General features: G+C 42.4%; 1 protein-coding gene across 13 annotated transcripts in view; it reads left to right on the top strand.

Annotated features, from left to right (window-relative positions):
• The window catches only part of LOC139046742 (uncharacterized), a 48718-nt gene that overhangs the window by 5157 nt on the left and 30862 nt on the right, over window positions 1-12699 (top strand). For 4 of the 13 annotated variants that reach the window (XR_011514162.1, XR_011514156.1, XR_011514159.1 and 1 more), the window contains exons 3-5: window positions 1148-1270; window positions 1583-1676; window positions 3210-3497. Coding sequence is in view for 3 of the 13 variants with exons in the window: in XM_070537840.1 (XP_070393941.1) it covers window positions 3468-3497; window positions 6565-6673 (139 nt within the window). In the remaining 10 variants the exon portion in view is untranslated. Of the gene's footprint in view, window positions 1-1004; window positions 1271-1582; window positions 1677-3209; window positions 3498-6564; window positions 6674-12699 lie in introns of those variants that run through there. The other 9 variants (XR_011514157.1, XR_011514160.1, XR_011514154.1 and 6 more) reach the window with 7 other exon arrangements.

The following is a 12699-nucleotide window of genomic DNA, read 5'->3' as shown; positions in this document are numbered from 1 at the left end:
TGGAAGGCACAGGCCTGTGAATTGGCCCGCTAGGTCATGTGACCTCTCTCCACTCGATTTCTTTCTTTGGGGTTATTTATGTGAATGATCTTGCTTACGTAATTGAGATAGAGTCAGATTAGTTCAAGGCAAGGATAACGGATGTCTGCCGTAGAACTCCGGCGTCGGTCATCAAGAAAGCCACTGAAGATGTTTCATATTTAAAACAGCACCAAAAAACACGGATAAGGAAGGACGCAGAACGAGCGCTGACTGCCGACAACACCTTTATTGAAGTGTGCACAAATATATACAATTCGCAATGGGCATAAAGAGAGTAAAAGAAGAAAGGGAAGGCGAGTCATTGTCGTTCAACTCCTGCTGCGCATGCGTCAATAACATTAAACTTGAGCAAGGTTAGTGACATGTTAGTCGCACATTCAGCCACACAAACTATAAACAAAAATACTAGTGACCTATTTCACTAAGTGCCCCTTAATTCATAGAATAAGGGTTCTCTCTTCTTTAACATGTCCAGCCTGCTCAATTGTTAGCGGCGGTGTGGTGTACAATCTTTACAACGAAGTGACCAGTATTACGAACGATTTTGGAGGTCCCAGGCACTTTCTTATGTCTTTGACTGTACATGTCAATGCCCATGTATCTGTAACCCTGAAGGTCCAAGCCAAGTAGGTACACTTGCTAAGTTTCTGTTACTGAGTAAGATGCATGCTAATCCCATTTTTTTAAGACTTGCATGCCAAAGAACCAGCAATAAGTGCAACATTTTTGCTCAAAGTATAGATCAGAAGACACTTCTTGAAGCAAACCAGCTTGGTGCCTTTGTACAAATGCTGCTTAGTCACTAAAAGTCGTACCATAACATGTTTGAGGAAAATCGATTAGAACATTGATGCTTTAATGCAGTGCTGCTGTCGTGCTTAACACCGCACTGTAAGTCAATTAGAACACAGTATTTTCTCATTCCAGTTACAGTGGAATCTTGCAAATCCCAGTGGTTCTGAGGCACCACAATGCATTATTGCTGTAAAAATTTTGCAAAGCCTTTGCCAGTAGGCATTGAGCTGTCATGCTCATTTCAATATGCCTTTGTCTTCTTCACAACCTTGTGTTATACTGTGAGATGTGGATCCTTCAAATATTACAGGAACTTGCATGGCTTGTGTACAGGATACAACATTTCTTGGGAGTGTTCTCAGCCTAGGTTGTGAAAGACTGCTTTAAACTCATGGGGACAACTGAGAGTGACAAGAGGCATTATTTTGTTGAGGTAAGCAATCCTTGAGCTAAACCAAGAGGTAGTATGCATGATTGGAACTGAACTTTCATATTGAGTGAGCAATCCTCTAGCAGCACTGGCACGATGCTTAGATCTCTGTGCTTCATGCAGTTCTTTTTCTTTGCCTTGTTGTTGCCACAGTGTTTCACTTTCCTGCATTCTTGTCATTGACTCTTGCTAAGCTTGTGCAATTTTTCCTCCATGCAAGCATGGACTGATTTATCTTCTGTTTGGGAAACAGTCATAGTTTGTCCAGTGACCCACTGGGCTATGTGAATAATGTACACAATGATACCATTTCAGACTTTTCAATCATCATGATGTCGATGGCACTGTCTACAAAAATCACCACTGGATTGCCCCTCTTCAGCGGGCAAGGCAGCAGCAGCACCAATAGGTGTGGTACCATGATAATGCTTACTGCATATGTTCTGACCATCCCTTCATTGCTTCATAGCTTCATTGCCCACATAGTCGGTGCCTTAATTTTATTCCTACATATGCCCAGGCGGTGTCCCAATCCTGTAGCCCTCTGGTGAGTGGGGATATTGAGATGAACCATCGCCCTATTAGACCAACTAAATGTACACAGGATAAAAATTGTAATCTTTGTCCCCCACTTGATTAATGGCTAATGTCATGACTATTGTAGGGTTGATAGCTCAGATATGTTGAAATAATTTTTGCTCTTCAAAATGAGAAAACACATGACATTGCTGAACTGTGGCTGTTCGTCAACTCTTGATATTAAACAATAAAAAATCTTACCGCCCTCAAATAGTTTGTGCGCGGTTTACAAGCTGGAACATACATTCAACAAACTTTCTCCTCAAGACTTAATAACCGCTTCTCAGAATTACAATATTGAAAATTGTTCATGGCAGAACAGCTCTTTTTGCATCATTTTGTGGAGTCTTGATAACAGCAATCCCTTGCTATTGAAAGTTGTAACATTCTTTTCATTAACAGTGAAGTTCGAATTCTTTCAAGTCCTTTTAAATAAAAAAAAAATATAGGAGGCTTGGGACATATTGTGATATAGGGCCTATGCAGGCATTTTTAAACTACTGGAATAACAAGTTAACATTCACGAATGCTTGTACTGAGAAAAAGGTACTGAGTTCGATTTATCTAAGCAGTGGTTCATACACACCTCTAACACCACCCCAGGAGGAGCCAAACACTGCCAAACTTTTTCCAATATACCCCCCCCCCTCCCCCTCCTTACTTTCTCTCGCACGCAAGAGGTATTTGCCAAATGCCAGTTAGGTCAGAAGAGACAAAATAGAAAGGTGTCTTTTTGCACCTCTTGTTCATCGAGCAATGTTTAAGAAAAAATGAGGACATACAAGGCACTGTTTCCAAGTAAATTTTTTATCCAAGAAAACCAATATACAGTAAACTACCACTTGAACGTCACTTGAACAAATTATTCAGCTGTACGAACGTTTTTATATCCCCCATCGAAACGCCATTCAACCCAATGCAAATGCCTTTCAGTTTAACAAAATTCAGTACAGTGGCATTTCACTTCTGTGAACATATTCTGCTACATCATCATCATCATCATAATTTTTATTTTCACCACTGGATACAAGGTGAAAAAGGGAGAGCCGGAAAAAAAGCCGAATTCTCTTCGGCTTGACAAAGTTCCGGTCTCCCAGACAGGCACGGAAGCAGCTGGTGTAGCAATACAATTACGGATAAAGTGTGGATATAAGAGTTTTTAAGCGCAAATACATATAGAAATTTTCATGTTATTACATGGAAACTAGTTGTAATACAGTTGTGTCAAATGACTCCCAGTATACAATTATAATCTGTTATCTTGCATATTATTATTTAACACAGGCTCAGTTGCATATATCATAGTGGACTTGGAAGCACCAAACGAGCGCGGATGCTGATCAAATTTTTTCTGATCGCACAGATCGTGCTGTCGAGGACCGGATTCGTCGACGCAGGGTCTGAGCATGCGCTGCATCAGGCCTATCTACTGCTACCTCTGGCTGTCTGCCCTGCTGGCTTCATCGGACGAAACAAGTCGCAGGAAGCTGTACCACGTGCACTGCACTGGGACCACCTGACCAGCACGGTGACGTCGACAGAGACACCATGGCACCCGGATAAAAGCAGCAGCCTTTTCGACGTTACCTTCAGTGGACTTGGAAGCACTGAACGAGTACGGATGCTGATCGAATTTTTTCTGATCGCACAGGTTAGTGACCAGCATTTAGTCTCTTCAACTAGAGACAATGACGTAACGTTAATGGTGCTCCAAAGTCCACAATGCTGTGTTGCTATTTTGCAAGATTGTTTTAATGTTGTCTGCTTAATGTTACTAACATTCGGAGACGTTGAACAAAATCCAGGTCCTGACTCTGATTCAGATGAATGTTCGCAGCGGGAACTAATGAAACGCATTCTAAGAGAACAAAAGGAAACGAACAAAACACTGAAACAACTGTCTACAAATATCAAGCACGTGGAGACAATAGTTGCAGATTTGCAAGAAAGAATGACAGTTATTGAGAATGAAAGGGGATTATGGAAAGAATGCGAAGACAAGATAGTACACTGCGAGGAATCTTGTAAATCTACCATGACGCAAGTAGAATTTCTGGCATCGAAGGTCGATGATCTAGAAAATAGAAGTAGGCGGAATAACCTAGTAATTTATGGATTAAGAGAGAGCTCTGCTGAAGATGTTACACTTGAACACTTGAAGATGCACACTTGAAGAAGAAGTGTGAGACGGTATATTTAGGAAGATCCTAGGAATAGAAGTTAACTCAATAGAACGACTTCACAAAATTGGTACAAAGCAAAGCCAAAGGACACGCCCCGTTATTATCAGGCTATTCAACTTCGCTGAGAAAAACAAAATATTATCCAGCTGCTTCTAGCTGAAAAACACCCAGATTTCAATATCCGAAGATTTCTCAAAGAAAGTACGCGACACACTTGCTAAATTATGGCATTCTGCAGTAAGTGACAAGGCGAAAGGGGCAAAGGTATCTCTGGCATTTGATAAACTAAAAATAAATGGCAAAACCTTCATATGGAATGAGTGTGAGGACAGAAGAATTGAACTATCTAAACCGATAACTTCTGCACATGCTGGCTCAGCAGCTCGCGATTGCACGTGACAACAATGTACGAAATGTATCAGAGTGTTATCACTGAATGCGCGCAGCGTAGTCAATAACTTCAGCCTACCTGAAAGCATAGTTGCAGCCCATCACCCACACGTTATAGTCATCACGGAAACCTGGCTTCACGAAAGCGTCCAGGATTCCGAAGCGTTTCTGCCTTATCGGCTCATACGGAAAGACAGAGAATCGCGGGGGGGAGGTGTTGCTGTCGCAATTAAATCTAACATAAAATTCACAGTTTTAAACAGCATACCTGACCATGAAAGCGTATGGTGTAAACTTACATTTAATGGAAAAAGCATATTTCTGGGTGGCCTATATCGACCTCCGAATGCGCCCCCTGTATACCTAGACATTATGCACAATTACATTGCACAACACACTAATTCACGTTCCAATATTATCATCACAGGTGATTTCAATTTACCAGGAATCAACTGGTCTAATCTTTCGCACAACAGCTGTGACGCAAAAAGTGCTGAATCTCTGTTGTTCATGTCATTTACCTTTTCTTTAGACCAGCTAGTTTCCGAACCAACTAGAATAGCTGGTCCGTCATGTTCTGTGCTTAATCTGATGTTCGTAAGCAGTCTATTTCAAAATAACACATTAAACGTTGAAAATAGCATTTCGGACCATAAAATGATTGTATTCTCCTGTCCAATTTTAGGAAACCGTGAACGCGTTAAGCCATCGATTGCTGTTATCAGGGATTACTCAAGAGCGGATGACAATGCTATCTCAGAATATTTAAACGCCTGCTTTTTTCAGTTTTCATTACTTCATGACGTAAATTAATTATGGTTATGTTTTTAGCGTATTGTGCACTTTTGTGAAGAAAACTACATTCCCTCCAGAAAGAAACGAGTGAACAGAGAACATCCTTGGGTATCGCGCGAAGTAATACATTTAAAACGAAAAATTAAGAGGAAGCGCAGAAAGAAAACCACACGTGACCTTCAAGATCTCATACGCTTACTACAATATAAGATCCATATGGCCAAGGAGCGTTTTTTCACTGTTACTCTGCCTTCTTACCTGACGAATAAACCACAAAAATTCTGGCGCTACCTATCGAGGGAGCGGCACACCGTATCGCAGATTACTGTTTCGAACGAGACAGTTGTTCAACCTGACGTCATAGCAAGCAAATTTAATGAATTTTTTCAATCTGTATTTAACAGAACTACCTTTAACGGTCCCTCTCCACAGTATCAGTTCGAGAATCCAATGCCTGAAATAGATATTGACCAACATGGAATTTTTTTACTCTTACAAAAACTGGATGTAAAGAATCCCTGTGGCTCTGATCTTATATCAAATGCTTTTTTGCAAAAACATGCAGTTTGGACGTCAAAATACTTACACGTAATTTACAGGCAATCTTTGGAAACTTCAGTGATACCTGATGACTGGCGAAGGGCCAAAGTAATACCTGTGCACAAATCGGGCTCTAAACTCGACGTAACTATAGACCTGTTTCATTAACATGTACATCCAGTAAATTGTTCGAACATATTATTTATAAGGCCATAATATTGCACTTAGAGAATAATAACCTACAATACAGCCGGCAACATGGATTCTGTTCAAGTCTAAGTACTATTACTCAGCTGAGTTAACCCATCATGTAGCTACATCAATAAATAACAGAAGCCAAATAGATGCCATTTTCTTAGATATTTCAAAGGCCTTTGATGTTATTCCTCATCCAGATCTTATTACCCAGAACTAATTGCCATTGGTGTACACGAGAAAACAGCATCGTGGATCAAGAACTATCTCGAAAACCGAAAGCAATGCGTAGCTGTGAATGATATTACATCTGATTACATCAACGTTTTTTTTCTGGTGTTCCACAACGCTCGGTTCTTGCGCCCCTCCTATTTCTGATCTACATCAATGATATTCGTTCATGCGCTCAGCCGCCTATTCAAATGCGCCTATTCGCCGATTAACGCGTAGTGTACACAACAGTGAATACTGTAGCACGGCTGAATCTGCAGTCGTCACGGCGCACCAGTAATCCCGTGATCTGTTACCTCACGTAGGCTTCACTATATATGTAACTTGCGCAACCGCAATAAAGTTGTTGCTCGCCCAACTGCTGGCCTGGCTACATGGTAGCAGCGGTGGCAGCGAAACCCAGCCAATATGTCGATGGCGTCCACGCTACTACCGCCCCCGAAGCCTATGGATCCGTCGCACGACCCTTGGATTGCCTGGAAAACTTGGAAAAGTGAGTTTCTGCTGTTTTCCATTGTTACGCAATTGAACAAGCAGCCAAAAGACGTTCAAGCAGCCACGTTGCTAGTTACCATAGGCGAAGAGGCTAGGAAGTCGTACAGTACCTTCAAGTTCGATGAAGCGGAAGACAGGAATGACGTTGAAGTTCTGATTAAGAAATTTGAGGATCATTACAAGCCTGCAATGAACTTAACATTCCAAGAATTCCGTTTCGGTTCAAGGAACCAAAAAGAAGGCGAGATGTTTAACGAGTGGCTAACAGAACTGCGTGTGTTAGCGAAGAACTGTGAATTTGGGGCCGCACCAGTGATCCCGTGATCTGTTACGTCACGTAGGCTTCACTATATATGTAACTTGCGCAACCGCAATAAAGTTGTTGTTCGCCCAGCTGCTGGCCTGGCTACAAATACCAGAGAGGATCAGGTAAAACTAAATGATTCGTTAGCTGCTGTACAAAATTGGTGCAACATTTGTGGTGTGACGAAGAAGATCGGCAGGCTGAAAAGTCCCGTTGCCATCGCATGGCACGTACCCAGTTCGTTCGCTGGCTGCGCCCTACCTGCTGGTGCTGAGTTTGTCGCTGCTGCTCTACGAGCCGAATAAACCCCCTTTACAATTGGTGGAGGTGCTGGGTACGTGTCACGCGATGGCAACGGGGCTTTTCAGCCTGCCGATCTTCTTCGTCACAATCACCTACTCACGTCTCCGCCAATCTTGCGGCATTTTGATCCCAGCGCACCTACAGAACTTCACACTGACGCCAGTGGTGTCGGCCTTGGTGCCGTGCTCGCACAACGCAAGAACACTAATGCCGAATACGTAGTCACCTATGCCAGTCGTGCCCTCACGAAACCTGAGGCCAATTACTCAGTAACAGAAAAAGAGTGCCTGGCTATCGTATGGGCTCTTCAAAAATTTCGTCCATATGTCTACGGTCGATGCTTTGATGTGGTGACGGATTATCACGCTCTTAGCTGGTTGTCCAACCTAAAAGACCCGTCGGGCCGCCTCGCTTGGTGGGCCCTCCGAATCCAGGAATATGATATCCGTGTCGTTTATCGCTCTTGACGCAAACACGCTGGCGCCGATGCCCTCTCGCGCTTTCCAGTGACTTCAGACAGCAGCACTTCTACCGACAGACATGACATCTCACCACTTGACATCCTGGACATGGCATCGGAGCAACAAAAAGACCCATGGATCGTCATGGTGTTCGACTTTTTGTCAAATCCTCCGGCAACTTCGGCACCTCGAGCGCTACGCCGACAGGTACAGCATTTCACAATCCAGGATGGACTTTTATACCGCCGCAACTACCACAATGAGGGCTGCAAATGGCTTTTAGTAGTGCCTCGCCACCTACGACAAGAGTTCTGCTCCGCTTTTCATTCTGACCCACAGTGTGGTCACGGCGGAGTGTCAAAAACTTGCACACGGCTTTGCCTACAATATTATTAGCGAGGGATGTACACCTTCGTCCACAAATATTTACGCTCCTGCATTGCCTGCCAGCAATGCCAATGTGTCCCGCATCTCTCCACCACATCTCTCCAACCACTTCCCTGCCCAGCTCAGCCATTTGACCGTGTCGGCATTGATATCTATGGGCCTCTTCCATCTACTGGCGCGGGCAACCGATGGATTGTTGTCGCCGTAGATCATTTGACACGGTATGCTGAAACCGCCGCCTTGCCTGCCGCATCAGCAAAAAACATCGCCTCGTTCATTATAAACAACTTCGTTCTCCGCCATGGCACACCATGTGAACTGTTGAGCGATCGGGGCTGCGTATTCCTCTCAGATGTCCTGCAGTCACTCTTATCTGAATGCCAAATTATTCACCGCACTACTACTGCTTATCATCCACAGACCAATGGCTTAACAGAACGATTCAACAGAACTCTTGGTGACATGCTATCAATTTATGTTGCATCTGACCACTCCAACTGGGACCTTGTACTTCCGTTCGTCACTTACGCATATAACACTGCCTCTCAAGCCACCACCGGATTCTCACCATTTTTTCTGCTTTACGGCTGGCCGCCATCCCTCCAGCACCATTGATACAGTTCTCCCGTACCGGCTGGACCCTGCTGAATGCTCGCCTGTTTCTACGGTTGCTCAGCACGCCGAGAAATGCCACCAACTGGCCCGTTCGTTAACGTCTGCTCAACAGTGCCGCCAAAAAGAATGCCATGACCTCAATCCTCCCCCTCACCCCTTCCCCGTCGACTCACTCGTGTGGCTTTGGGTCCCGCCTGTTGCTGCTCCTGGCTTTTCGTCCAAGCTCCTCCCGAAGTACCACGGGCCCTACCGCGTAGTTGCACAAACATCACCAATGAACTACGTGGTCGAACCCGTATCGCCATCTTCCGATCTGCGTCGTCGGGGGCGAGAGACTGTGCACATTGACCGGCTGAAGCAGTATTACGATCCGCCCACCTCTTCCTAGGTTGCCAGGATGGCTACTCTTCAATTCCGGGGGGGATTGTGACGAAGAAGATCGGCAGGCTGAAAAGCCCCGTTGCCACCGCGTGGCACGTACCCAGTTCGTTCACTGGCTGCGCCCTACCTGCTGGTGCTGAGTTTGTCGCTGCTGCTCTACGAGCCGAATAAACCCCCGTTACAGGGGGATGAAACTGAATGCATCAAAAACTACCAGTATCTCCTTCACTCACAAGAAAAATCCGCTTCAGTTTACATACACAATAAACAATATATCACTAAGAAAATACGAGGAGGTCACATATCTCGGGGTCACTCCTACAATGAAATTAGATTGGGAAACTCATATAAATAATATGTATGACAAGGCCCTAGGTAAACTACATTTCTTGAGAAGAAAAGTTAGAAACACACCTCCTAGTGTTAAATGCACACAGAACCCTCATTAGACCCTCTTTAGAGTATGCTGACATTATTTGGGCCCCACACCAGAAGTATTTAACCGAGAAACTAGAACGCATAAAGAACTTAGCATTGAGATTTATATATTCACAATATTCACGTCAAACGAGCATTACAAACCTGCGCGTCAAGGCTAACGTTCAATCACTGGCTCAACGTAGAATGATTTCCAGATTAAAATTTCTATGCTTACTTTATCACGGCTCCTATTGAGTACCACAAGTAACATACATTCAAGCGCCATTCAGACTTTCTGCCTGAACCAACCATAATAAATCAATACAACACCATCCCAGCCATAATAACACTCGCAAGTACTCTTTATTCCCACACGCCATTTCCCATTGGAACATACTACCCTCTAGAGCCGTAAATTGCCCATCTGCCAACGCAATTATTGACAGTATTGAGAATCTAGAATTCGAATGGTGATATTACCTGTATTTCATATGCAGCCTCTGTAGATGCATTCTTATGGTAAACGCTGTTTCGCCTGCTTCCCGGACGGCTCATTTAAACAGTGTATATATTTATTGAGTATGTTCATTTTTGTGTGTGCTAATGCTCTTTGTTTTGGATACACTAGTTTAAGTTTATTCTTTTTTTTGTACTGTATTCCATGTTGTAACCACTCCTGCATGGGCCCGACGATGGCCTGCAGTATTGTAAAATAAATAAATAAATAAGAATGCAAAAACAATATATGTATACATATATACACATATATACATACACACACATACATATATAGATATAACAAATTTCACAGAAGTTTACAATAAACACAAGTTACCATCAGGAAACGTTCTTTTTTTTTAGAAATTATTTTACATACTTGCAAATATATATGTGCATCTATGTTAAAAAACATAAAAAAAGAAAAATCTGCATATAGGCTGCTGCTTTCGCGACAGACATCTCGGCAACGTAGCCCAGGGCATCGTCACATCCTTGAATTTTAACAAACGTGAAGACGCCCTTTGCAGCATCCAGTTTACGACACGAAACCCTGCCACGTGGTTCGGGCACAATCACTGCAGTGGAAACCTGGATTCTAGGAATAGTAGTTACTAGTGTGAACGTATAAACAAAATGAGAATATATGACAAGTTCTACGGAACTGTTGGAGCAGTTGACAATACACATCTATAAGAACAAATCCAATATTTTAGTTATGTTTAGAGATAACACATCAACATGTTGGTTAAAATAGTTAAGTAGGGAAGGTAGTGTATGTTTAAGGCATTGGCAGCCATATTTAGTATGTGAAAAAGGGATCTGCCATGGTGCCTGGTGACGATATGAATATGCACTTCTATTTTGTTGTAGAGTTGCCGGGGCTAGGAATGAATCGAGTTTTCCCAGCATAGCATTTCTATAGCTTAGTAATGTTTTGAATTTATATATGTCACGGGCTCTGATTATTCTGTTTTGTTGGAAAAGCTCTTGCGTATGCTCGAAAAAACAAACGTTCGCTATCGCCCGAATTGCTTTCTCATGAAGTATTTCCAGCATTTGAATATTTTGCGCTGTAGTGATACCCTATATAAGTGAACACTAACTGAGGTGTGGATGGAGAAGAGCATGATAAATGAGACGCTTAACTTGAAAAGGTAATGCACTTCAATTGCAATTTAACACACCAACAACTTTTCATACCTTTGAGCAAATATGACTAACGTGTTCATTCCAGGACATATGCTCTGTGAGTATTATGCCTAGGGTTTTTATGGATGACGTAATGTTAATTTTATACAGACCCCACACAATATTATCTGACAATGTAGTAAAACTTCCCAGAGCATGAAAAACAACGCATTTTGTTTTGGTTTCATTGAGGATGAGGCCGTTTGCCTTAGACCATGCTCGAAGTCCATAACAAACGGAGCTTGCTATAGGTGTTATTTCTTTTAAATCTTTACCTGTAAAGAAAACAGAGCAATCATCTGCATACGGACAAATTTACACATATCGCTCACTTGTACAATATCACTAATGTAATACAGGAAAAGTATCAGGCCAAGAATGCTACCTTGGGGCACACCCGCTGTCAAAGATTTTATCTGCGATCTGTTCTCATTAATTTCAGCAAACTGACGTCGGCTTTCTAAATAAGATCAGATAAGTTCAAGTGTTATTCCTCGGAAGCCATATGTTTCCAGCTTTATCAGCAGCAATTTCTGGTTGACCCTATCAAAGGCTTTGCTGAAGTCTAAGTATAACCCTAAAGTCAGAAAATTTTTTTCAGTGTTCTCTAGAGTAAGCTTCTTCTGTATACTTAAAGCAGTTTCCGTAGACCGCTTTTTCTTAAACCCGTGTTGACAGTCGGTTAGCAGGCTATGTTTTTGCGAAAAATTATCGATATGAAAGTCAAAAATTTTTTCGAGTCCCTTTGATAGCACAGGAAGTATAGATACTGGCCGATAATTGCCCATATTATTTTTGTCACCTCCTTTGTGAACTATTACTCTCGCTACCTGCATATTACGCAGGAAAACTCCGGTTGACAGGAAAATCTTAAAAATGTACATTACTGCAGTTGCAAGTAAGTCTACGACGTACTTAATTGGCCTAATTTCTAAATCATCGACGTATCGACTATGGCTATTCTTCAAGGATGGAAATGTTGTAATCATCTCAGGGATGCTAGTAGGCTTTAGGAATAAAGATTCTCTTAATGAAGCGGCATGCATTGTATCTTGAATGTCGTGATCTATGCATCCTACTTTAACAAAAAAATTGTTAAAATGGTCTGCAAGTTCTGTACCACCTACAAAAGTGCAATCAATGTTCAACGTATCCGTTTGTGTATCGACTGACTTCCGATTTAGTGCTTCGTTTATTTTCTTCCATACTTTGACACTTCTGCTATTACCTCCATGGAGTTGTTAGTTGAGTTTTCTTCTCTATTAGTTGCAGGTGTGCCTAATACAGTGTTTTCACTTTAACCTCCTTATTTGCCTTTCTTCACTCTTATTTCCACTCGAAAATTTTGAACTTTGAGTGCCTATAACCTATATTAGGAAGTAGCCGCTAGCAACACTTGGGGAAGCAGTGTTCTTTTTTATTTTAAGCATGAATGACATTGTCATTCACTGAATTTTGTGTGTA

The sequence above is a fragment of the Dermacentor albipictus genome, chromosome 4 (assembly GCF_038994185.2).
Source record: "Dermacentor albipictus isolate Rhodes 1998 colony chromosome 4, USDA_Dalb.pri_finalv2, whole genome shotgun sequence".
NCBI lineage: Eukaryota > Metazoa > Arthropoda > Arachnida > Ixodida > Ixodidae > Dermacentor > Dermacentor albipictus.
This window is presented reverse-complemented; position numbering and strand designations above follow the sequence as displayed.